Below are 27,936 nucleotides of genomic sequence, written 5' to 3' on the forward strand. Positions count from 1 at the left end.
ATTCTCTATGGTTCCTTCCCCACTTCTAGATTAATCTTTCTCCTCCTACAATGTCTTTGCTCAAACTGATATGATTAATTTGCATTTTCTGACCAATCATAGACAAGTGGAAAGGGACAGCTCTAGATTGTGCTGAGAGCTAACCTGTAATTTGCCTTAGATTGAAGATTTCGCCATTGATCATCCCCAAAGTGAATAATTCAGATCATACTGAGAGTATGTGGAATGATGAAAAGAAAACTAGCTTTGGAGTCAAAGAAATCCCAGATTTGTTACTTACTATTCCTTCAGTTCATTTTTCAGTTATATCCTATTCTTTGTTACCCTGTTCGGGGTTATCTTAGCAAAGATACTGGAGTGGTTTGCCGTTTCCTTCTCCAGCTCATTTTACAGATGAAGAAACTGAGGCAAGCAGGGTTAAGTGACTTGCCAAGGATCACACAGCTAGTAAGTGTCTGAGGTCAGATTTAAACTCATGGAGATGACTCTTCCTGACTCCAGGACCTACACACTATTCACTGTGCCAACTCAATAAAGTCACTTTTCTCTGGGCCTTAGATTCCCCACCTGTAAAATGAAAGTTGGATTGTATGGAAAATAATGGGATTATATGAGAAAAGTTGCTAAATTGATAATGTTCAGGGCATCACTACTGGTCATATGTGCTAAGGATGTCAATGACAGAAAGAAAGGTCTAGAACAGGGCTTCAAGGCCACAGGTTCCCCACTCCTGGTCTAGAATATCTATAGTAGCAGTTCTTGTAGCAGTAAAAAACTGGAAGCAAAGTGAGTTTGCTTAAGGAATGGCTTAAACTGTGATATGCGAATATAGTGTATTATTATTGTTCAGTTAGGAAAGAGGCTGTTTGGTGTAGTGGAGGGTCATACAGGGCTAGCCTTGGAGTCAGAAGGATGTGGGTTCAGGTTCTGCCTATGACTTTCAATGGGCTGTGCGAGTGCAGGGAAGTCTCTTTACTTGTAGGAACTCCTGGTAGTTCACAAAGATTCTCAGTTACAGATGAATTGTTCATCTTCATTACTGAAGGAGTTTCCTCACTAGGGAGTTCTCTAAACTGATGAAATTGTAGGAACACCAAATATTAGGAATTCATAGAAACAGGGCAAGACTTGTATGAATTGATGCAGAACGAAGAAAGACCAGGAAAATAACGTACATAATTACTACAATGATATAAATGAAAACAATGTTAAAAGACAACAGAATTTAGATCAAATGCAACGATCGGTGGTTGATTCCTGATGTCTGATGCTGGAATGCACCTCCTTCCTTGGTGTAAAGAGGTGGCAGGTCTGTCTGTAGATGCAAATTGTTATATTTTCTCAGTTGAAGTCTCAGTCACTCTGTTAAGACAGCTTTGTTTTATGTGAGCACTGTTGTTGGGGGTTGGGGACAGGGTGGACTTTATTGGGAAGTGATTGTGGTTAGAAAAGACAAATGCCTCAATATAACAGGTTTTGAAATTTAAAAGGGGGCAGAGAGGGTTTGAATTAGATGATCTTTATGGTTCCCTCGAAGCTCTAAATGCCCAGCTTTTCCAATAGGCAAAGCTTATAGGGAAGGCCTTCTGAGAATTGGTTATATCCTGGCTGCTGTCATAATGTCCTGCATGATGTCAGTCTAGAAGTAGGATTTTAGGAGACCTGTTCCAGAGAGACAGATTTTGTTGGGGGGTAACTTGGGTGATAGATGTGGAGGGGAAATGGCCTTTGGGCCCTGCTCTGTCATAGCCCACAGCTTAAGGGCTCAGGAACTGGGGAATTGCCAAATGGCCCCTGGAGATCAGCCTGTCAGGATAAGATAGAAGGACTCTTAACCTCCCTGGGCCTGTTTCCCTCCTCTATAAAATGAGGGGTTTGGACTAGCTAATTCACTCTAAGGTTCCAACCAACTCTGACTTGTTTAGTTTAAAAAAAAGAAAAAAAGAAATCCCAAATAATAGAAATGATTGAACTGGCAACACAACAACAAAAGCCAACATAGAGGGATGGAGAGATAATTAACCCTAAGATGACTCCACAACTCAGGTGTTAGAGGTCTCAGCAGGAAGACAAGGTAATCCCCTTTCTCTTAGAGACAGGAATAGGGAATGGGCACATTTGTTTACCCAATACATTTATTGCTAATGAGGTTTGAGGTGGGGGATGCCTCTATTTGATCTTTTTTTAGCTAGGGGAAGCTAGAATGACAGTGGCCTGGAGTCCCTGACACTCTAACCTGGTCCTGGCTTCCTGTGGTTATGCCAGACAATCCTAACCCTGGCTACAATGTCTTTTAAAGAATCATGCATTGTGGGCTTTTTCAGTTTTGTCTACTTCCTAGATTCTGACTGCTGAGTGGGTGACCAGCTTAGCCCTGTGTAAATAAGGCCCCCAATCCCATAATGACCCTTATCATTTGTATATTCATTGGTTCCTCAGAAAAGGGGCAGGGAGAGCACATAAAACTGGGATAGGTAAAAGCGGGATTGGGAGAAAAAAAGCTGGCACTTGTGGTTGAAACCGGGGCTAACAAAGTCATTGCTAGGAATCCAGCTCTTTTTTCTCAGTTATTAGCCTTTGTGTATCTGGAATTCAGGCATACTCCAGACCCTAGGGGTGGGATGGACATCCCGCTCCACATCCTCTGAGATGGTCCTGATGTCACTGGCAAAAGGGAAGATACGGGAACGGGTCCTAAAGGTAGTCAGGGAGAGGGTGCCCCGGGACCGAGTGTTCCACTGCTTGGTCAGCTTCCTAATGGCCTCCTCTTCCTTCATCTTCTCCAGCACTTCCTGTAGGACTGAGCGGAAGAGCTGGGATACCTCGTGGACTTCTGGCTCATACTCAGCAATGAGCTGCCGAAACCTAGAAGGAGAAGAGCAAAAGACTGTATCAGCAAGGCAAAAATCACAATATAGATGACAATTCTCAAAATGCCTATGTGGTTCTGTATTGCAAAATGTATGAGACTCTCCACATACAAGGTAGAAGAAGTAAACCATTTATTCAGACACCAGAGGACCATATCCCATAAGCTATCTGCCCAATCCATCATAGCAGCAAAGAATTCGATACACAATATCACAGCATGGAGCCTCATCATTCCAAAACCACCCACCCCCTGCTGGGGCCTTTCCACCAACAAGCAAACTGACAGCACAGCTATCACAGGTCAGCTCTCTTTCCCTAAGCTCTAACTATCATAACTGCTCTCTCAGCATTTCCTATGACACAACTTCCTTTCCCTCTCAGCAAGCTCCTTCCACCACATGTGACTTAGGCTTCCTGTGACATAAGCAGGTCACATGGACTATTAATGGGTGGGAAAGATCTTCATCTAAATTGCTATTACAGAGACAGAGGGCAGGACATATTGTATATGATTCCATTTTGTATATTTTTAATAGCATAATGTTTAATGCCTTGCTACTTCCTTCCTATTCCTTCAAGAAGGCCATTCTTTGATTCCATTGAGGGAATACTCTAATTCCAATTTCTCCTAAGGAAGGCTGTGCGTGTGTGTGTGTGTGTGTGTGTATGTGTGTGTGTGTGCATGTTCATGTGCTGGCAGGAATCATAATATAGTGAAAGGATGTCATACAAAAGAGACTTCTTGGTCTAAGCAGGCAAAACCAGGAAGCAGGGATGGAAATTGCGGGAGCAGATTTTAGTTTGATGTAAGGAAACACTTGTTAATTATTAATGAAACGTAGCGTATTGAGAGATAATGGATTCCCCTTTACTGGAGACTCCACCTGAAGGTTGGATGACTACTTGCTATTAAAAGGACCACTAGGAGCTGGAGTGTTGGGGATCAAAGGAGCAGGCATCCTGGTACAGCAAGAACACTAGTTCTGGGGTCAGAGGATCTAGTTCATACCTCACCTCTACCACTTACTACCTGTGGGGTCTTGGGAAAGTCACTTGATTTTCCCCAGGCCTCTGTTTTCTCATCTGTAAAATAAGGGTGTTACAGAAGCAAGGGAAGGAAGGGGGATGGAGAGAAAATGAATGGTTATTAATTAAAGACATTTGTTTTTAAAAGAAGGGTTTTGACTAGGCAGCTTATGAAGTTCCTCTCAGCTCTTGATGTATGACTTGGGTTTGAATCATAATTGTCACTTACTAGCTGGGTGACCTTGGACAAAATGATTAAATTTTCCGTGCCTCAGCTTTTTCACATTCAGGGATCTCAAAAGTCTTAGGGCAATTTTAAGTAGCTTTAAACTGCACTAAGACTTTTAGGACACACTTTATACAAAAAAGGGTGATGTGGTTCATCTTGCCTACCTCACAGGGCTATTCTAAGGATCAAAGCAAATGAAAAACTATACATAAATACATTATTATTGTCAAGTGTTACATATAAATGTAAATTATTGTGATTCACTTCCTGAGATGAGACAAAAACCACCCCATTTTCTATTTTCTCTTGCTACAATAACAAGTGAATCATCCTGCCTCCTTCTTTGTTCCCTGATGGCACAGTCAGCATATTTCTTTCCACTCTTGTCCATTGAAAAAGATCATGGAGGGGCTCTTACCTCTGGCACTGAAGTCTTAAAGGGAGGACAACAAAATGAGAGGAGATTTATGCCAATAAAATCTCAACAGGACATAAGAAGAAAATAGAATTTGGAATCAGAGATCTTGAGTCCAATTTCTGTCTATCACACACACTATCTTCAAGACCTCGGGAAAGTTACTTAATTTCTTTGGGCATGTGTTTTCTCATCTTTAAAACAAGGACATTTTCTTTTAAATTATTGGGGTGGGGTGGATGGGAAGGATAGAAAATGAATGCTTGTTAATTGAAAAATAAAATGAAGTTTAAAAAACAGATGGGGTTGAGCTAGATGATCTCTGGGGTCCATTCTAGCTCAAAATCTAGGATTCTACTGTATGAGTTTATGAACTCGCATGTATACAATTAGCTCTATGAAGTGTTCACAGTCACCCTGTGAGGGATGCAGGTTAAGGATGATAACCCCATTGAAGTTCATCTCTAATGTCTCACCCTGACCTGGAGATGATCCTGTATCCTTAAACATTATGCCCATGGACCATAAGCAGAACCTGGCTGAACTAGAAAGCTCCAGGGATGGGCTATCTGTCCTAAGGACTCAAGGCAAATTCAAAAAAGCTCATTACCAGACTGGACAAAGAAGGAGGAAGGGGGGATTTCTCAACCATAGCAATTCTCACAGACCATCTCACCAAGGCATAAAGGGGGTTATAATCTGCATTGGTAGAGGGAAAACCCATGCCACCAGAATCACAGAATCCTTGAAGAACATACTGAAGTATACAGGACACATGCAGTGAGAAAGGGCATATGTTCTATTTCTTGGTGTAAGTTTAAAAAATCACACAACTAAACATGCTATTGAAAAATTAAGAAGAAAAATGGCAGATTTTAGGACCAGCACACTGCCTAGGAAGAAACACATGGTGTAGGAAGAGAAGGATTAGACATGGAGTTGGCAGCACCCTGACACTAACTAGCTGTATAACTCTTAGTCCCATAACCAATTTAAGTTGTAATTTCTTCATTTGTAGAATGATGGTACTTGGTAGCACAACCTGCTTCATAAGGTTACTTTGTAAACCATAAAGTGCTACATAAAATTGAATTACCGATTTTATTATAAGAAGAATTTGCTTCAGGGATATAATCTTCTTAATTACCTTTCAAGTCTTAAAGATTTATATAAGAAACAATTGGTTTTGCTTTTATTACTCTTTGTTGGATGGTAGACCAAGCTGGTGATGGAGAGAAGGGTGGATGTCTATCTCCCTTTACCTGGCCATTTTATAATCTGATCAGGACTAACGCTCTGCAAAATTAGGAAGTAAGCCAAATTGTCTTCAGGGCTTTTCCTTCTCTTTTTCAATGATTCCTCCTCTTCTTAAAGGCACCTAGAGTTCTCTGGCTCTGTCTCCCCATCTATAACACACACACACATACACACACACACACACACACACACACACACACACACACGCACACACACACGCACACGCGCGCGCCCTCGTGTCCTTTAGGTCCAAGGGCAAGGAGTATTTTTGCATTTCTTTGTTATCTCTAGCATTTAGCCCAGTGCCCAACATTACTTAAAAGATGCTTCTTCACTTGACTTGACTTCCTGTAGAAGTAAGCCAGGTTACTGATCTCTTGTTCTCTTCCTTCTATCAAAACTCACCTCTTCTTCAAATTAACCTTTTCAGGCTAGTTCATCTAAAGGGATGATAATAGCCCAAATTTCGATAGCACACGTCTCCCAACAACCCTGTAAAATAGACTGTGAAAATATTGTCCCCATTTTATTTTGGATGAACTGAAGTTTTAAGAGGTTAATGCCTTGTCCACAATCATATGACTGGTGGGAGATGAAGCCAGAACTCAAACATGTGTCCTGCTTCTTATTATATAACCCCTCACTATCCCTACCCAACCCCCCTTTTAGGATTAAAGTGCCAATGGATGATAGTTGGTACCCCTGAGGAATTAAATTTTGTTTTAATAGGGACCATCTGGAAACATAATACATTAACCCAAAGAAATGCCTGAAATAGTTGGGGTTTCTATATATAGTTAATACAAGAACTTTAGAATGACAATGCCAGGTTAAAGCTATGGTGCACTTAGCCTAGAAGTTTGTCTTGGATACAGGCACTAAAGGACAGTTTAGTTTCTGAGAGGAGAAGGCCATCTTTCTTAATGTTAATCTGAAAATCTAGGGCTATCCCAAGACATATCAGCTTCTATTAGGAATTCAACAAAACCTTCTTTGATTATTTTTCAACCTGTTCTACCCTGTGGAGTCATGAATTCTATGACTATACTGCTTAAAAATGTTCACTCCAGCCAAGAATTGGAAACCAAAGGGATGCCCATCAATTGGGGAATGGTTAAACAAATTATGGTATATGATTGTAATGGAATATTATTATACTGTAAAAAATGACAAGCAGAATGATTTCAGAAAAACCTGGAAAGACTTACATGAATTGATGCAATGTGAAGTGAGCAGAACCAGGAGAAATTTGTACACAGTAACAGTAACAGCAATAGCAGTATTGTTGAATGAAGAACTGTGAATGACTTAGCTATTCTCAGAAATAGAGGGCGTCCCTAAAGTCTGGACACATAGGAAAATTGACGGCAATGTGAAATTATTGCATAAAGTTCACATGAATGTTGCAAAGCAGATCAATCTTTGCATTACAAATGATGGAAATCATATTGAAGATGTTATTTGTTAATAATACAATTAAATAAAATGTTGAAAATTTCATCCATTTCATTTCTTGAAAATATGTATTTTTGCCTATGTGTCCAGACTTTAGGAACACCCTGTACAATGATCCAAGACAATCCCATTGAACTCATGATGAAGAATATTATCTGCCTCCAGAGAAAGAACTGATATTGATTGACTACAGACTGAAGCATGCTATTTTTCAGTTTCTTTCGTTTGAGTCTTGTACAAAATGACTAATATGGAAATGTTTTACATAATCACACATGTGTAACCTATATCTGATTGCTTACTGTCTCAGAGAGGGGGGAGGGGAGGGAGGGAGGGATAGAATTCGAAACTCAAAATTTTAAATAAAAATGTTTAAAAAAATAAAAAATATTCACTTCTTACACAGTAGTAGTTCCCTACTACCTACCAAAAAACAGCAGCAACAAAAACCCAAACAAACCACTTAACCTGGCATTCAGGGCCTTCCACATTCTATCACCAACCTACCTTTTCAGCCTTAACTCAAACTACTGCCCATCACATACCCTATACTCCAATCAAACATCCTTTCCCACCTCCATGCTTTTGCTCATACTGTTCTCCTCTGCCTAAAATATCTTCTTTCTCTTGCCCTAACTTCCACTGCTTAAATACCTATGCTTCAAGGTTCAGTTCAAATTAAGCTTTCCTCATCCCCCAGTTAGATGTGATTTCTAACTTACCTGAATCTCACAGCATTTTCTACTCTTACGCACTTATATTCTGATTTACATTTTATTCTTATGGGTGCATGTCTTATCTCTCCCTACAAGATTATAAGCTTCATATGATATTTGTCTTCTTTTCCCCATCATAACCAAAACCATGGTCTCCCCCACCTAGTATGACGCTTTACACATTTTTTGGCACTGATAAAAATAGCTAGAATCTATGTAGTGCTTTAAAGAATGCAAAGCATTTTACACATGTTGTCTCATTTGATTTTAACAGTCACCTGTGAAGTGTGTGCTAATATTCTCCCCATTTTTCAGATGAGGAAACTGAGGCTGCGAGAGGTTAGATGACTATATAGGTCACAAAGCTAGCAAGCGTCTGAGGCAGGCTTCAGACTATTCCTGACTTCAAGGTGAGCACTCTATCCCACCACTTAGCTGCACTGGACCTGTTATTTGATTGGTTTAGGACAAGGCTGGGGAGTCTGAATTCTTGAGGCCCCATGTGGCCTTCTAGGTCCTTGGGGGTAGCCTCAAGAATTCAGGTTCCCTACCCCTGGTTTTGGGAATCTTGCAGTGAGAAAACTTCAATCAAAGCAAGTTGTTTTCCAAAGTTTAGCATTTGATAGTTAAATGACTTGCCCAAGATCACATAGCCAGTAGGAATCAGAGGAAATACTTAAACACCTATCTCCCTGGTTGTGAGGCCTGCCAGACTTTGCACATAGTAGGTACTTAATAAAATTCTGCTGGGAACAAAAGAAAGAAGAGATTTACTATGCGATTTGAACTAGTATCTCCTTTAATGGGCTCCAAACTTAGCTTTCTCAAGCTGCAAAGAATCGTCCCTGGTAGAATAATAGGACTTGAGAGATAAATCCTTGTTGCCTTTCATGATTCTATACACTTCAAGCATATCTGCTCTTAGCCTAAAGAATGAAAGAACTGTCTGTTTTCGTGCAGCACCAGACCTTCTGCCTTTTGATCTCTTCTAGACGTGTTTCAGCTGTTTCATGTCTTTGTTTTGGTTCAATGACAAAGGATGGCACCTGTTTTTCCTAGGTATGGATTCACCAACATTTTGTACAAAGCCGGAATAAGTACCTTTTTTTGTGTGGGAGGGAGTTTTGGGGGATTTATTTCTAATAACTCTTCCCTAAATTCCATACCTCTATGGGTCCTGTTCTAATAAAGGAAAATTTTTCTCAAGCCACCAACTATTAGGAAGTAGCTCTCCTTCTTGGCCTGGGGTTGCTTGCTTGTGCTGCTGGCAATCCCTCCATATGTAATCGTGGGAAGATAAGCAGGCTCTCTGAGGGAAGATGTGCTTTTACCTGCCCTTCCATGATAGGGCTACAGGGGCTGCAGTAGAGACCAACTGAGGAATTCTGAAGTGCCCATTATCCATCCCCCAGGAGTTTGGGATGGTCTGTTATCTGTCTGCCTCTGGGTAAACACTGACCACTCTGAAGACTCTTTCCAACATGACAACATGGAGGCTCACCTTTGGTTTGTATTTTTGGAAGAGTGTTTCTAGCGTGATAGCAAGTTAGGATCATTCGAAAGTCAAGACATTACTTTGTGATGTCATTGGTCCTCTTGGAAAACGGAGGATGAAGAACAGCAAGAAGTGAGGATCAACTCGAATCTGGGGCAGACAGGGACCTGGGGGCTGCACAAGTCTATGCTGAGCCTTCCGAGTAACTGGAATGAACCATTTCTTAACAACAGAACCATTCTCACACTTTCTCTGTCTGGAACTAGGCCTAAGCTTCCCTCCAAGGAAAATACAAAACTTTTTTTATTCTAATGAGGCCTTCCAATTTAACTTGCTGGTTGTCATATTAACACATAGGGGCCACGAGTTCAAGGAACAATTTAAAAAAGAAATAATTTCCCAGATAGTGACCAGTAGCTCAGAGGCCATGAGGCTGCATACTATGCATAAATCTTACCTTGGTGTATGACCTTGGACTTGGCTTATACTGAAACACATCTACCATTTTTCTATTGGCCCGGACATTATTTTGAAGCCTTTCCTTTTGACCATTGCCAAGCCATACAGCCTGTATTCTGGCCCTACCCTTCATCCCCACCAAATTCTGAACTTTGCCCATGGGACCCTAAGCTCTGATAGTGAGCCTTATCTTGTTCACAGCCATTTTCAAACAGATCTGTTTCCTAACCATGTCCCATGTGCACCTAGTCCTCCTAGCCTCCACCTCGCATTTCTAGGTGGACTTGCCATCCAGTTATGATCTATACCAGTGTTAAACCTTCCTGAACTCATTCTTCCTTTCTCTATGCTTTCTCCAAACCATTTATAATCATGTTAAGTGGAGCCCTGCTGTTTACACTTGGCTAACTAGAGAAGTGCCCTGTTGTTTCTATGCTGTTTCCTCTTTCTCAGCCACTATGAGGGAGATTTCTTTAATGGTTTGGGGAGAGGGCTACCTGCATTCCTCAAATTATAATGCATAAACTCTGTAATACAGTAGAAAGAGTTCTGAATTTAGAGCTTGGTTTAAAATTCCATTGGAACCACTTATTACCTCTAGCCTCCTGGGTGCTTAAACTCTCTCTGAATGTATAATGAGAGAGTTGTACCAGATGTCCCCTTCTAGCTCAAAAGCTTTGCTTCTATGAACTAGAGCTGCCTGCTTTTCCTATTCACAATCAGTCCTGACAATATCCTTACCTGAGGATCATGGGCCCACAGTAAGAAGGGTGGATTTTGGTGCAGGCATCCTCCAACTGAAGCCGCTCCCCAGGGCTAAGGTCATAGGCATTCCTGGGTGGACTTGCCAGCCAGCTATAGTCAACACCAGTACGGATCTTCCGGTATTCATTCTCCCTTTCCCGATGCTGTTTCTCGGCTTCCTTTATCTGCCAAGCCAGCTCCATCATCAGAGTCTCGAGCATCATCTCCGCTGGACTTCTGGGAGTCAGCTTGTGAGGGTTCTCACTCCACCGGAACCACGGAACAAGGGACATGACCTCTGTGCTGCTAGATGCATAGGAACAAGGACAAGGAGTAGAAGGCATACAAGTCAGAAGGTAGTCTAGTAATGAGATACTCAGCCAGCACTGTGCTCATTTGGGGGGTACATAGTTGGTTAGAGCTGTGTTACCCTAACTTTTTTGATTGCATGCTTCCATAAGTAAAATAATTTAAATATGCAAAATTAGGACAGATAGGTAGATAGACAACTGGACCGGAAGTCAGGGAGGCCTGAGTTCAAATGTGACCTCAGACATTTATTAGCTGTGTGAGCTTAGGAAAGTCATTTAACCTCATCTGCTTCATCAGTAAAAGGGGGGTGATAATAATAATGCCTGCCTCTCGGCGATGTCTCAAGAATAAAATATTTATAAATTGCTTTGCAGATCTTAAAGCGCCATACAAATACAAGTTATTATTATATACCACAATAGGTATATATTTATTTATGTAACCCCAGTCTCAAAGCCCATTAGTGGGGTACATTCTTCTCATTGTGGAGATCTATGTCCCACTTCTGCGTAAAGGGCAGGTTGGGGTTTTTGAGAGTGTGACGGCTTCATTCTCTGGGGAACTTCTTTAAGCATCTAGTCTTTTCAGGTACTTCCGGTTTCCACCTTCAAGAGAGAAGAGGGAGGAAGGAGGCCAATCCTGCTTTGGGGATGCTGAAGGGAAAGACTACAGGAAGACATGAGAGGAGCTGACAGTCTCCATCGTGTCTTATCCCCAGCTTACTACACTAGAGACTTAGAGGAATTTGCCGTGGGTTTAGGTGTCATCCCTATGCAGATGGCTTCTACTACATTACAGTAGAAAGATCATTGGCTTCATGGCCAGAGTTCAAATTTGCCTCTGACGCTTAATGCCCATGTGACCTTTGGCAGATCACTTAACCTCTCTCGGCCTCAGTTTGCTCATCCGTAGAATAAGATTGAACTCAATCGTCTTCCAGAGGTCCCTTTCAACTCTAAATCTACAAGCCTTTGACTTTAAAGTCTTCATCTCTCCTCTGACCTCTAGTCCTGCATCTCCATCATCCATCTGCCATTTGCACACTTCCAATTGGACGTCCTCTAGCAACCCCATCCAACCCCACAAAAAGAGTACCAGTAGTTCCTTGAGATGTCATGATGGTAAGCAGGAAGGCTATGATTCCCCGAAGGATACACTCTCTTTCAAAAGCAAGGCATGTGCCAGAGGCCGCAGAAAGATCCCTACTTCTTGGCAAAGAAAAACATTCTTGCCTGTTTTCCCCAGCTCCCTCAGCAACCTGCTCACTCTGCCCCTCACCCCAGACTGTTCCAGGAATGTGCAGGAGGAAACCAGCCGCTGGACGCTGAGAAGAGCAAGGAGCTGCTACCCCCATGCCCTGTTACTTTTCTCCCCTACCTGGTACTACCTGCGGCTATTTTCAGTGGAAAGTTCATGGGAAGGCTACTTGCTAACAGAGGGCCTGGACCTTTATTCTTAGGAAGGTCATCAGATATGAGAGCAGACAAACTAGGTATGGAAGGAAAGGGAGTTTGATGGCCCTGAAATCAAGGGATAGGTTACACCCATAAGTAATAAAGAAGGGTATTTTATTTTCCTTTATTTAGGATGATAACATTCTCATGAATTTTCCTGAGAGCATAACCTGAGGACAGAGCATTGGGCTGAAAGCCGAGGAGGTCAGGGACTCTAGCTTTTGGATATTACACATCAACTATAATAAGAATTAATATAGAGAGTGGGAAGAGTGCTGGATTTGGAGTCAGAGAACCTGAGACTTATTTCTTACCAGCAAGCTGTTTGACCTTGGGCTAATGTAGCAGCTGGATGCTGTAATGCTGGACGTGGAGACAGGAAGACCCGAGTTAGAATACTGCCTTGGACGTTGACTAGTTGTGTGATCCTAGGCGAGTTATTTAACTTCTCAGACTCGTTTCCTCATCTGTAAAATGGTGATAAGAGTAACATGTATCTCATAGGATTGTTGGGAGGATCTAATCAGATAATGTATGTAAGACACTTTGCGAATACTTATAAATGCTAGATATGATTGTGATTATGAAACCACTCTAAGGCATTAATTTATTCATCTGCAAAATAAAGAAGTTAGATTAAAATTAAGGTCCCTTCCAGTTCTAAATGCTATGATCAAGTAGAAGATGGATGACCACTTGTCAAAGATATTGTAAGGAGGATTCCTATTTAGGTATGGGTTGGATTAGATGATCTACCAACTCCTAGATTATTCTGTGACTCTCTCCTCTGCTCCTGGATAGCTCCTTGGACAGGAGAACTTCCTTGATTAAATCCCCACAGCTCTGGTGACTATTCCTGCCATCCATTACCTTTAGCACTTGCAGGAATAGTATGTACCACAGTGATTTGCCTTTGCCCACCTTCCCCATCTCCCTCAGGGAGCTGAACAAGATATTTCTGGCTGCCAGTGCCACCTGGCCTCAGGAAATTTAATTCCGTCTTTCTGTTCTGCCAACGGGAAAGTAATAGGATTAGAAGGAAGCCAGATGATCCTCTGATAATGAATGAAGTAGAAGGGAATTAGTCCTTGCCAACATATATATATATATATATATGTATGTATGTATATGTATATATATATATATGTATATATATACATATAAAAAAGAAACAATAATGATACCAGCAAATCATCCTTGCCTTAGGGCACATCCAGACCCATGGCTGTTTTCTGGTAAATTTGCATCAATCCCTGAATGATGGATCAGGTTGCTAAAGCAGCCAAGATAACCCCACTGTGTCCAATTATTTTGGATATGGCAATCCCACCTCTCTTAATGACCATGTGGTAAGTTGCCTGAATCATGGGAAAAGTGTTGATTCAGTCTCAACCTAGACAGAGTTTCAGTTAGAAAACTGAGCCAATGTGCCTTACTCAAGGTGTTACCTGCTTAGGAAAAAGAAACTAAGGCCTCTATGTACAAGGAAGTATTCAATGCTTAGTACTGACTGGTGAATTGCCTAACCAACACTGAGATTAATTTGGGAACAATTGTTTTTGTTTTTAAAAATAGCTTTTACTGGCAGAATTCAGGATTGTGGGTCAATCATAACATGCTACAGTGTAGGAGAGAGGAAGCTGTATGTAGGTGTTGCTTTTGGGGGAGAATATATGCAGGAAATTCCATGATGATGTTATTACTTGCTGAGTAGCTCCCAGGGGCTCCCAGGTGTAGCGTTGCTAGTGATTTGGTCAGGGGTGGAGAATCTGTGGCCTCAAGGCTACATGTAGTCCTTTTTGGATTCAGTCAAAGGGCCATACTTGAGGACCTAGAGGGCCACATGTGGCCTTGAGGCCACGGGATCTCCACCCCTGTATTTGGCAGTCTGCTATCCTGCTATTGAGGTAGGATACAGAGCAGAAAAGGGCCGTATACCAAGAGAGATTAAAAAGTGGTCATTGCCTCAGCAGACTAATGCTGGTAGGACAGTGCGGGAATCCCATGAGTATTGGTTGTTCTCTGGGATCTTGGTTGGTTCAGTGTGAAAGGTGAAGGGAATGTCTCATGTCTATATTCCTTAGGAGAATGGGCTGTTATATAATAAAAACAGTAGCTCACATTTATGTAGTGTTTTTTGATTTATAACATGCCTGCTGGGTAGGCAGAGTTTCATTTTATAGATATGGAAAATAGAGCTCAAAGATGTGAAGAGACTTGCCAATGATCACAAAGATGGTATTAGAACTGGAAACTGAACTTTCTAACTCCAACCTGGGTAACATCCTCAGACCCCTAACTCTCTCACATCCAATATCTAATCAATTGCCAAGTCTTCTTATTTCTGCCTTCATCGGATCTCTCATTTATGAGACGCTCCCCCTTCTCCCCTCTGACTTTGTCACCACTCTGGCACAGGCCCTCATCACCTTATGCCTGTACTACTAAACCAGCCTGCTGGTTGGGCTCTCTCCCCACACTGCCCGTGTTCCACTTAGCTGCCAACATGATCTTCCTCAAGTGCCAGTCTGACCATGTCACCCCTCTTGCTTCCAGGATCAAACCCAGTGACTCTCTCTTGCCTCCAAGGCTAAATATAAAATCCTCTCTTTAGTTTATAAATCTTTCCATGACCTGGCCTCTTCCTACCTTTCCAGGCCCTCATCACCTTGTGCCTTAACTATTGAACCAGCCTGTTGGCTGGGCACTCTCCCCACATTGCCCGTGTTCCACTCAGCTGCCAGTCTCCTTCTACCTTCTCCTCCTCTTGTACGTGACCCTCCATCTCCCTGACTCTGTATGTTTTCACTGACTGTTCCTGATGCTTGGAACTCTCTCTCTCCACGACTCTTCCTCCTGGTTTCTCTGGCTTCCCAACTTTCTCTTCTTGCCTGGGTTCCCTTCTGAATTTCCTCCTGTTCTTTCCTGTGTATTTTATCCAAGAGTTTAGTTTTAAGGTGAAGCACAGGTCTATATGTGGCTTCTGGGGAGTCGTGTCCTGCTGATCAATCTCTTCTGCATCATGTTTCCCTGTGAGCCAGACTCACTCATTTTTTGATGGGGAAAGAGCTAAGTCATAAGAGTAAAAGCATGACCTCTCTGTCTCCTACCTTTCTCCTACACACTCGGGTATTACCAATGACAAAATCAATTCAATTCATGGAACATTAGACCATCTGCTAAGGAAAAGAGGGATTGCAAACTGGACTGGTGGAAGGAGGGAACATTCACATTAGTGAAATTATGGGCCCTTTAGGGACTGATTAATAATAACAATTATTACCACTCACATTTATACAGTGCCTTATGATTTACAAAAGACACAAACTGAAACATTGTGCTAGTCTCCAGAAACAATTAATAATGAGCCCAATACCAGTTCATATCACACCGAGCTTCAAATGAGCAGTTAGGAAGTTAGACTTTTAACAAAAACAGGAGAATGTGAAAGACTGAGCACATAGTAGGTACTTAATAAGAGCTCATTAATTGATAGAAGTTGTGAGAAGAATGCTGTAGTTTTATAATAATTATATTATATATACAATGATGTTATATATAAATATTATAATAAAAGTTTATAATCTAGAGCAGGGATTCTCAATTTGGGATCTGGGAGCTTGTTTTATAAATGTTTTGATAACTATTTCAATATAATTGATTTCTTTTGGAAGCCAATGCATTTTATTTTATGCATTTGATGCATAATTTTATTTTCTGTGTTCTGAGAAGTTCATGGGCTTCACTGGATTTCCAAAGGGTTCCATGACACACAGAAAAGGTTAAGAACCCCTTATCTAGAGAGATAATAACCTGTGACCATAACAATGTAAAGGGAAAGAACAACCACAAAACAACCAAAAGGGAAGCCATGAAATGGTAAGGACTAAGTTTGTCCTGAACAAAGAGACAGATGCAGATAGCACCATTTTTTATTTATAGGTGTGGCAGGCTATGGGTGTAGAACTCTACAAATAATGTCAAACTTTTTCACTGATTGAATTAGTTTGGCTCAAAAGGTTTTTCCTCCCTTTTAAATTATTTTTAGGAGGGATGTATAGCATAGGTGAACTGGTCTATAGGGGCCATTCCTTGGAGTATTCACAGATATTCTCTGCCTTCTTCCTGTCAACCACAATGGAACTTTAGGGCCATCTTATGACTCATCCCTGAAGGGCTTGTATTGAAAAGACAGCCTCCCTTAATTGACTATAGAGATTGGCATTGGAAATACAGTATCACCTGAAAATACAGAAATTTACTTTGTTCTCCCTACTCATGATCATTTCCATGGCAAGGATGTACTAGCTTCATACATGGCTAATAAACCGTCCAGGCCTCTGAGTCTATATAGAGCACCCCTAGAGAGTACTGAAGAGTGGACTAAATCGTTAAGCTCCAGGAGAAAGCCTTTTTTGGTACATATTAGACCAGTAGCAACATCTCGGCTTCCATCACCCTGGATGATACACTTTGGGGCTGGTGGGGTTTGTAAACATGTTTATTCTCAGGCTCTATGGTAACAGAGCTTCCCAGATGGCAGACAGAGGTGACCTAAGATCTACAGGGCTGAGTTTTTCAGGAGAATTAGCAGTGAGGCTTAGAACTAAATAGGGAAGTACCTCAGATGGGAAGCTCTAGCCTTTTAACCACTATTTAGAGAGCTTTCAGTAGCCACCACTGAAGGGGCAGGTGTTCTCCAAAGATCTGAGTCTGTAGTCTTTCCTGGTCATTTCTCTGAAGGTAGACCTTTCTCGTCAGACCTTCCATAGCACACTCTGTGTGGAAACAGTTGGTTAGTGTGTAAAAATGCCTTTATTGAAATATGTCAACATCATTTCCACCGAAGTCCCCAGCTGCTTTGCAGAAGGATGATCCTGGGTCCTCCAAGGCTACAGTGGATTAAAAATGGATTAAAAGATCAATCAGGTCTTACCAATGTGGAAAAGCTTCCAGTAAAAGCCTAGTGATAGACTTTATGTTTCTTTTCCTAAGACCATCCCTGGTTAAGTCTGGAGAAGCTTATCAACAGATTGAATACAAGGTGAAGAATTTTTTTACTACGACAACTCTCAAAGACCATATACTAAACTATTAAAGGACTATAATCATCAGCATTGGTGGAGAGAATAACCACAGAGATGAAACCATAGATTTTTGACGTTTTAAAGATTTGAGATATCTTGGTCTCCAAATCATATGTAGGTAGGAATTAGAATTTCTTAGACTTCGTCTAATGTCCAATGCCTTAATTTTACAAATAAGAAAACTGAGACTCAGAGAGATGATTTATCCAAAGTTTGAACCCAAAGTGCCACCTAGTCATAGACAACTCTTTAAATTAACCTTTCCTCTTACAATATATAGCTTCAAATGAGTATCCAAGTGAGACTTTGATGACCTCCCTCACTGGATCTTTGTTCTTTTGCTTCTCAGATTTTCATGATTCCTTAACTTGATTTCTTAAAAACAAAGAATCAACCCCTCTCTCTTGTCCCGTCACACAGTATAATAGATTTCAAGGCAGAAGAGAACTTGGAGCCTTACCTGGTCCAGCCTCATTTTACAAACAAGATAACAGCAACCCGGAAACATGAAGTGAGTTGCCCAAAGTCGTATAGGGAGTAAAGAGCAGAGCTGAAATTCAAAACCAGGGCTTCTGACTCTAAATTCAGTGCTCTTCCTACCATACCACATATCTCTGTCCTTCCTTGCCTATGTCCCTCACCTCTCATCCTCTCTAAAAAGTACCTTCGGCATGTCACCACCAAACCTGAATGTTAGCAACAAACCCCACAGGGCTGGCACAGAAGGAATGACTTCTTAGGATACTTCAGTCGGTAAATCTAAAAGACAATTACATTTTGATTACTTTAACACCAGGCAGACAAGAGTCGCTCTTAATCTATATAACATTTGGGGGGCGTTAAGGTTTGTGTTTTTTTCCACCCACTAAGATATTAGGTTATGAAATGATGGAAATCCGTTAACCTGGAAAGGATAAGGTTGTAGGCAGATAGAGTAATTAAAGGATTCAAGCTTCTGGAAGGTTATTACTATAAAAACACTTCAGTATCTATAATGAGGATAATGACAGGAAAGGGGCTTTAGCTCCCGCAGAGAGCTTTTTTTGATGCATATTAAATGAACAAGTGTATACATACACACAGAGCAGCAGCACATGAGAGAATGAGGTTGGATGAGTTGTTAGAATGAATGAGCTGGGAGAGTGAATTTTAGACATTGGGGAAGATAGTGGAATCTGTTTTCCCAAAGTTCTTAAACTTTACTTTGAAAAAAAACAACTTGCCTGTAAATTGAATCTCAGTTCCCCGACAAAGCTCACATTTGAAGTTTTATGTTTATTTTTGAGGGGTATTGAGTGGGTGTGGCCTTATTGATGGTTGACCTTCCCTGTAGTCCTGGAAGGCCAGACAGAATTCAATTCACCCTAGCTGGGTGATCAAAGTCAAACCATTTATCCTCTCAGGACCCCCAGGCAATTATCTAAAACTAAATTGCTTGTAACAGGGCTTTTGTTTGGGGTTGATGAGTTAGGGTGGGAGGCTAGAGATAGTGATGTAAAAAAAGGGAGGGAGAGAAAGAGGAAAGAAAAGATGGTCAGTGAAAGATTAAAAATAAGCAAAGGAGGCCAGAGGAGGAATTAGAGGGGGACAGACAAGTCTAATAAATGTTGGTACTAACAAATTAAATTTAATGTATGTTAAAAGGAACAAGCTGTATTAATGGATTTGGATTTTCATGTGCCATCTCCATTTTAGGTGCCTTTTTTCTGTATGGAAATATTAATGTTTGCTGATGATTTTCTAGTTTATACTTAAAAATTTTTAAATGTAAAGCAAAACTGATAAAGGGAGTGTCTACACTTTTACAGATGTAATTACAGGTCCAAATTAAAAAAAAAAAAGCAGGCAGGAGCCATTCCTTGTCTTTTTTTTTTTTTTTTTGCCAAATATGGTAGAACTCAGATGGGTGGGTGAGGAAAACTATTGAGTCATTGACACCTCAGTGTAAATTACTGCAGTACAGAACAGGAGGAACACCATCAACAATCTCTTGCTAGTGGATGGTAGTGGTCTACTCCGAAAGGGGGGGCGGTTATAGAAAAGATAGGTTGGGGACAACAAAAACTAACCAACCCTATAGCTCCTATTTGGACTTTGCTTGCCCTGTGATGACCCTAGTCTCCAATAGCGTTGAGCTCATCCCTGGAGGTGGATGCTAAGTGCCCATCTCCCATGGCACATCTGGTCTACTAAAGAGAGTCATCTTTTCAATCAAATTAGTAGGACCTGTTGGAGTTGGCTTTCCTCGGCAAAGTTAGATCAGAAACATGCTTTGTTACAACCACTTCTGAGATCATCCTCGATCATAGATTTACAGTTGGAAGGGGCCAGATAACATATATAAACCACTTTCATTTAATAAAGGAAGACACAAGCCCTGAGGGGCAAGTGTTTTACCTGAGATCATAGAGGTGGTAAGTGACAGTTCTGGGATTTGAACCTGTTGTGGTTTCATGGTGTGTTGTGTGGTCATCTCAAAGAATTCAGAGTCAGACTACGTCTAATCCAAGCATAGGCATTTATTGAGGACTGACACCCTTCAGAAGTGGGCTAGGTTCTAAGAGGAACCAGCAACTTCAGTGAAAGCAAGACAGATTTTTATAAGGTAAAGATGCAATTATATAACAGAAATTATGACCATTAAAAAGGCAAGAGGGATTTGTTAAGGGATTAGGTAATAGGGAGGTGTCCCTTCTATGGTTTGGTGGTCAAACATCCTGGTTGTGCTGCTTTCTGATTGGCTCAGCTATTGTGGTTCTGTCTGGTCAAGATGGATAGTTAGATATTGTGGTCCTGTCTTGGGCTAAATGGATGATGTAATTGTGGTTGAGTACAAGGACACACCTGTTCAAATATGTGAGTTGGATTTGGGGGCAGTGGCTAGCTGGGGGCAGTGGCTAGCTAAGGGCAGTGGCTATAGTGAGTCTGGGGACAGCTTTATTAGAATTCCATCAAGCCTGTTTCTTCTGCCTCCAGATCTAGCACTTTGACCATTGCACCTTTGCTCCCTGGGCACAATCCTGAAAGGTTGAGCTTTTACCTGGGGTGGGGTTTTATAATCATCCCTGTCCCTCTTCAGACCTCTCCCTCCAGGGTCTGAGCACCTTGATAGAGGCAGGGTTCCTGTTGTGGCTATTTCTGTCTCTAATTCTTGGTTTGCCCTGAGAGGCTCAGGGCTGGTCTGATTATGTTCTTAAGAGGAAAGAAGGGAAGATGGGGTGAGTGGAGGGAAAGACAGCTGGCAGGCAGGGAAGACTCCTGAGAAGTGAGAGGCTTACTTTACCTTGGCAAACAAATGTTCTGGTTCCTGGAACTATTTTATCATTGGATTTTCCAGAGCCTTGAAGTAAGCAGAGGTTGAAAACAATAATAAAAATGACTTATATCAGTGGATAGAGTGCCTGGCCTGAAGTCAGGAAGACTCAGCTTTGTGAATTTAAATCCAGACACTTTCTAACTGTGTGACCCAGGGCAAATCACTTAACCAATCCTGTTTACCTCAGTTTTCTCATCTATAAAATGAGCTGAAGAAGGAAATGGCAAACTACTCTAAGTATCTTTGCCAAGAAAATCCCAAATGTGGTCACAAAGAGTTGGACACAATTGAGATAACTGAACAGCTACAACAATAATAAAGCATTTTGGAGTTTACAAACTTGAAAATGTGTGTGTGTGTGTGTGTGTGTGTGTGTGTGCGCGCGCGCGTGCATATGAACACACATGTATTTCTGTGACTGTGTGTGGGTAAGGTTGTATTGGATGTGAGCAGGAATGGAAAATAGATCCCCTGATGAAGTGATACAGCCTAACAAATACCTATTCTCCTGCACATCACAGTGGGAATTACCTCCTTGAAGGCACAATTACTCCATTTCTTTCCCCTGCTCAGAACCCCACATTGTCTCTTAACTGCCTCAATATTACAGAATCATATAATTGAACAATTAATCAATCAACCAGACTTACCAGTATCTAACCAAGAGCCCCCTCTACCAAAACCCCAAGGAGAGGCCAACCAGCTTCTTCATGAAGACCCCCTGGTAGAGGGACACTAGTCCCTCCTGGCAGCCCATTCCACTTCTGGCAGCTTTTGTTCAGTATTGACCCTAACAATTGTTGTTTGTGGTGGTGGTGGTGGTGGTGGTGGTGGTTTGTCCTTTGTTGTCAAAGGGGACCTATGACATCAGGAAAGTGATGCCATGACTTGCGAGTGAATTAGATTTAAGTGAGGCAGGGCTGTGTAAAGTCACCAGCCTCACTCTCTCCCCTGGAGCCATCTGGGTCCAATGGCAAGATATAGATCAGGACAACTAGAGATGCCTCCCTACACACACACACCGAATCTAAACTCCTCAGCCTGACTCTTCTAAGGCACCTCTGTCAATTGACTCCTACTCACCATATTTTAAGACTCATCTTCCAACACTCTCTGGTTCAGACAACCACACAAATTGCTTGTTATTCCCTGCACACAGCGCCATATTATCCCATTTGTGCAGCAGACTACAAAAGCTAAATAAATGGTCCATGAACAAAATTTTTGACTGTTTAGAAACTGCTACATAATTAAAAACTAACACAGATCTCTTCTTGTCCATATATCATTTAAGAAAAGATCAATAAAATATTTTTAAGTACCTACCACGTGCCAGGCCCTGTGCTAGGCACCAATAATATAAAACAAAATTGAAACAGTTCCTTTGCTTAAGAAGCTTAGATTCTATAGGGACAGAAGGCATGTAGTCATAGAATTAGATTATACAGTCAAGTCAAAAAGCATTTATTAAACACATTAAGAGACAGACACTGTTCCAAAAGATGGGGATAGAAGAAAGGCCAAAAGACAGTCCTAATTTTCCAAGGAATCACTAGTAGGGAGGGGGAATCGAGAAGGCTTTATGTAGGAAATATCATTTGAGTTGAATTTTGAATGAAACCCGGGGCTCTAAGACAGAGGTGTCAAACACGTGGCCCATGATCTGAATGTGGCCCATAACACTCCAAGTGTGGTCTGAACCAGATTAAAATGGAATTGGGAAATAGTAAACAAAATTAATAAAAATACTATAAAACAAATAATATTAACATGTGGTTTTTGAAGTACTGCAGGGATCCTTTCCCACATTTTATTTTCTATATCTATTTGAATTGTCTTGCTCTAAGAGGAAGAGTTCAGAGGACTGGTATTCCAGAGACCGGAGACAGTCTCATGCGAAAGGTACAGAGGGACATGAAATACCTCGTGTGAAGAATGATGAAGCCAGCTTGTCTGGACCATGGAATATATGAAAGGGAGTGATTCATAAAAGATAGGTTAGAGGAAAGTCATAAAGGACTCCATAGAGAGGGGTTTTATTTGCCCTAGGGGCAACGAGAAGTGACTGAAATTGATTTAGTGACATGATCAGATCTGTGGTTTAGGAACATCACACTAGCAACTGTGTGAAGTATTATTGGAAGACGAAAAGATTGTTGCCAGAGAGACAAATTACGTGGCTGTTGCACTGGGCCAGGTAAGAGGAGATGGTAATCTGAACTAGGGTGGTGACTGTGTTTGTAGAGAGAAGGGGAAGATTTTCGAGCAATGATGGGGAGGAAGAAATGAAAGAGTTGGCAGTTAGTTGGATATGGGGGTGAGAAGAGGGTAATTTAGGACCTGAAGATGATTCTGAGGTTGCAAAGCTAGGTGACTGAAAGGTTGGCACTTTCAACAGAAATGGGGATATTCCCAAAATACAGTATAAATACAAAGAAGCAGTTATATCAATAGAAGTTTTTTCCCTTTATAAAGTGAAAAATAAGAGTACCGGCCCTGGAGTCAGGAGGACCTGAGTTCAAATCCGGCCTCAGACACTTGACACATTTACTAGTTGTGTGACTTTGGGCAAGTCACTTAACCCCAATTGCCCGCCCTCCCTCTGCAAAAAAATAAAAATAAAAAAAAGAAGGTGAAAAATATTAGCACCAAAGGTGAGCCACACCACTCTTCTGTGCCTGTGTTATATTGCTTGTCCTTGACTACTAAATTTTTTTTGAAGGGGGAGGTAGAGCATTTATTAAACACCTACTATGTGCCAGGTACCATGCTAAGGGCTTTATAAATATTATCTTATTTGATCCTCACAACAATCCTGTGAGGTAGATACTATTATTATCCCCATTTTACAACTGAGGAAACTGAGACTAAATGACCTGTCCAGAGCCACACAACGAGTGTTTAAGGCAGGATTTGAACTCAGGGCTTCCTGACTCCAGGTCCATAGTCCTATCCATGTGCTGCCTAGCTGCCTGTGGTGGGGGATAGAATTCGCTGCTGGGTCAATGAATCGGTCCTCTGTCCTTTGCTGACCCTCTTGCTCCTTAGGTCACCTTCAAAAGTCATGGAGGCCCTGGGAATCTATGGTTGAGGAGGAACTTCATTTGGTTTCTTGGCAGTTTTCCTAGCAAATGGATAGATTATGTGGAAATAGTGAGGGGGGATAACCTATTGAGATTTTTTTTTATGATCCATGAAAGGATGGCTCCTTCCCTCCTAGGCCATGCCTCCAGTTCCATTCATGACATCAAGGATTTAGGGCTAGGAGAATCCTCTGAAGTCATCTAGTCTAGTTCAACCTCCCCATTTTACAGACAGAACAATTGAGGCTCAGGAAGAATAAGCAACTTGCCAAAGTCAGGATCCAAGCCAAGGTCCTCTGGCTCCAGTTCCAGACATCTTTCCTCTATATCACACCTTCCCTCTCCCTTCCCTCCTTCTCTCTTTGTATTCCCTGCTCCCTTCTGTCTTCCCTTCCATTCAGTTTGCTCCCTTCTGTACTTCGTTTTCCATCACCTGTACCCTCTCACACACACTGTACCTTCCATTCTGCTTATTTTTAATTATCTCTGAGGAGAAGGACGCCTCCTTCACTTCATGGAACCCAAGAGACAACGCTACCAGCTGTGGCTCATTAGATAGGTTAGAAAAATCAGAAACGTGCCTCAAGGGCAAGATGGAATTTTAGTGTTTTCATTTCTCTTCGGTTACAGGGTTATTAAAAGTCAAGGCAGGGAACAAGGGAAATCACAGTGATGACAATAATAGCAAAGTTTTATCCTTTGTGCATGAAAAAGGGTGCTCCTGACACTTTCAACAAGGTACACCCATTGACTTGTTCAGCTGGTATTGGGTACAAATCTTACAGAGTTACCCATAGCTGTGACCCTTCCTCCTGGGGACCAAGAACTCACCTTTCTTGGGTAGCAGCCTGGGCCAGAACTACAGACCAGAGATGGTAATAACCTTTCCTTTCTGCAAATATGGCTAGATCACATAAGAATTGATCCTTTCTTCTTCCCCTTTACCAACACTGACGTGTAAGCAAGAAAGCTAGACTTTGACATTTACTCATTACCTACTACGTTGAGGCATCAGAAGCCAGGTATGATCTAGAGAAGAGTCCTGGATTTAGATTCAGGTTCAAATCTCGACTCTGACACCAATTCTGTGATTATAGGAAACTCACTTTCTCACTATCTGGTTTCTTTTCTATAAAATGAAGATAATAATACTTGATTGTCATGAAGAAAGGGCTTGGTGACCTTAAAAAGGCTGTCCAAATGTGAATTATTACCATTATTATTTTTTATCTCCTTCATTAGATGGGAACTTCGCAATTGAACTTCCAATGCTTCTTTCTACTTTTGCATAACCCCTTTTTGCCTAGGACAGAGTTCTGCATTCAGTACAAAGTGTGGACTGATTCTTAGACCCGAATTTCATGAATGAGTTTCTGCTGATTTTTTTTCATGTAGGGAGGTAGGCTGAGAAGACACCTCTCCAATAGTTACTAAAAAGGGCCTGATCTACCTGGCCTCCTCGTATTCCTGTTGTCACCAGGGCTCATAGACACCTTTGCGTGAAGGAAAGTGACCACGCATTGAAGGGGTTTTCAGGTGGGAGGAGATATCTTTTACCTTACTATAAGAAAGAAGAGTCTCAGAAAAATTGATCACTAAGCCAGGAGACATGTATGATTCACTGCAGGCAGTCTTCATGTACCTGGAGCAATAGTGTAACCAAGTAGCTGGAGTGGCTGCCACAGAGTAGGCCTTGGAGAGGATAGAGTAAGCTTCCTCATGAAGGGGCCCTTTTTATTGGTCTTTGTATTTTCAACTAGAAGCAAAGTCCCTTGCACAGAGTAGGCATTTGAAAAATGCTTACTGGTTTGGATTAGAGGGGATGCCACCCTGGGACCCTTCTGAAATACAAACAAGTTCTCTCCATGACCTAGAGTTCCAGCTCAGACTTCCCGACTATAGACTTTACAAAACAGCACCATGGCCTCAATCCCTCTACCTTCAATGCAAATAAAGTAACCATGCTGTGACTTTACAGTCCCAGGGAACTGGACAAGAACATGCAGAGCTGAAATCCATGGAAAATCCAAATATCCCAATTTATATCTCTTTGCTTCACCCTTCATCCACAAACTTTGATCTGAGCAGCTCACAAGAATTAATGTGAGTCTCTTTCATAAGATCATAGATTTAAAGCTGGAAGAGACCTCAGCAGGTCATCAAGTTTACAAATATGGAAACTGAGGCAGAAAGAGTGACTTCCCCAGGTCCCATGGCTAGTAAATGTCTGAGGCAGGATTTAAACTTAGGTCTCTCTGACCCGAAGCCGAGCACTCTATCCCCTATGACTCTTAGTCACCTCTTCTCCTTTCTCTGTGTCTAGCCCATCTGTGGGAGAGCCAAGAAAGAGGACAACTGGGGATATTGGATAACCACCAATCTGGCTTGGCTGGTCCTGAATGACAAAAATCTGACTTGACACAATTTCAACGACACATGATTCAGGTCTCATAGTCAAGTATTTGAATTAAATCGGTGGTGTTGTGGCAAATGTTTAAACTGGCTCTTTGGGAAAAAAAAAGTCTACCAGACACACTTTTAAGCTTAATCTGAATTATTAATATTTCCAACAAAACAATAAATTAAGCCCTTGATTTGTAGCATTTGCCAATTTCTGAGCTGTAAATGTTCACACTGAAAATTTAGCAATCTGCTCTAGAGTCTCTTTGAGCTGGTTCCAGCAAATCTCTGATATTAATCAAAGTGAGCATTTTCTCTAAAGTTTAACTGGACCACATTCCCAGCCTCCATTTAGAAAAAGTATTGACAGGTCTACCCAATTAAATTGCTTTCTCCCAACTCTCATCAAACATATCACCCAGGAGGCACCAGTGTCTAGAGGAGAGGAAAGTGACTAAGAAATTAGGGCCTGGTACCTGAAGCCTGCCCCGCAGCTGGATCAAATGAGGTGTTAACTTCTGTCCCCCCTCTATACCTATTCTGCTCTGATTGCCCAGTGTTTCTCTGGGCACAGATGTCTAAGTGGGCAGGCTTCTTACCTGAATTTCCAAAGTTGGTTGGAATAACTGGCACCTTCTGGGCAGAGGGAGTGTGCCACTTTTTGTTTCCAGTTGTGGAGAGGGGATTGTCTGGATCCTTTCAAGGAAAGGCGAGGAGGTGTTGTGAAGCCATGAAATGGTAGGGAAGAATGAATGAGAGAATGGGGGAGGGGAGGAAAGGCAGGGCAGGAGTGTGGCTGCTAAATTAATCTTTTAACTAAGCTTCTTCCTTTCCTCTCTGCTCCTGCCGGCTGCTGCTTCCTCTCCCTTTCTGTCTCTCTTCCTCCTCCTGAAGGGGAAAAACAAAATAGGATAGCTAGGAGAGAGTCCCAGGGAGCAGGGCTGTGGCTGTCTTAGTCTGTCTGATTGTCTGGTTCCTGCTCTCCAGAAGAGTCCTGGGAGGTTTCACTCACAGTTTCTCCCTAATGAACTGTTGGCCACATCCCAGCTTGTGATGCTCAGTTACCATGGAGACTCACCTAAGCCTATTTAGCTTTGAGAAGTATAATCCAGGGGGATGGGGAGGAAGAGGCTAACTGAGGCAGGGGCCTGAGAAGACCTGAGACAGAACAGAAAAAACAAGTAGGGCAAGGAAGGAGGACAGTCTTGGAACAACCCCTTCCCTACTGGTGGGATAACTGTTGTCCCTTCAAAGAGTGTTGTTGTTCATTCATTTCAATTGTGCCCAACTCTTTGTGACTTCATTTGGGGTTTTCTTGGCAAAGATGCTGGAGTGATTCGCCAGTGGTCGCACAGCTAGTGAATGTCAGGCTGGATTTAAACTCAGGAACATGAGTCTTCCCACTCCGGGCCAGGCACTCTCTATGCACTATGCCACCTAGCTACAAACAGTAGTTTGTAAGTGATAAGGAAAGGTCCACACTTGGTGATCCTTAAGCCTATGTCTGGACTGCATTCTTAGTCCCTTCTGGCCTCAATTACTACTTAAGTCAGTCACATTGAGCTCCCCCATCCAGTGAGGATGCAATATAAAGTCTCAGCCTATAGCAAGGTTCAC

General features: G+C 41.8%; 1 protein-coding gene across 1 annotated transcript; it reads right to left on the minus strand.

The window, feature by feature from the left end:
• Positions 1-1,168: 1,168 nt before the first annotated feature.
• RD3 (retinal degeneration 3, GUCY2D regulator) lies at positions 1,169-27,293 on the minus strand. Its single transcript, XM_036753398.1, has 4 exons — positions 26,919-27,293; positions 12,748-12,900; positions 10,665-10,973; positions 1,169-2,865 (listed from the first exon to the last, which is right to left on the minus strand). The coding sequence occupies exons 3-4, from the start codon at positions 10,958-10,960 to the stop codon at positions 2,571-2,573; spliced, it is 591 nt and encodes a 196-aa protein (XP_036609293.1). The 5' UTR covers positions 10,961-10,973; positions 12,748-12,900; positions 26,919-27,293; the 3' UTR covers positions 1,169-2,570.
• Between the last annotated feature and the right edge of the window lie 643 nt (positions 27,294-27,936).

Source organism: Trichosurus vulpecula, chromosome 4, assembly GCF_011100635.1.
Source record: "Trichosurus vulpecula isolate mTriVul1 chromosome 4, mTriVul1.pri, whole genome shotgun sequence".
Taxonomy (NCBI): Eukaryota; Metazoa; Chordata; class Mammalia; order Diprotodontia; family Phalangeridae; genus Trichosurus; species Trichosurus vulpecula.

Excerpts from the sequence above, each read along its gene's own strand:
- RD3 (XM_036753398.1), bottom strand. The coding sequence starts at position 10,960 with ATGTCCCTTGTTCCGTGGTTCCGGTGGAGTGAGAACCCTCACAAGCTG. Across the intron at positions 2,866-10,664 it reads TGTGGGCCCATGATCCTCAG|GTTTCGGCAGCTCATTGCTG; the intron begins GTAAGGATATTG and ends TTCTCCTTCTAG.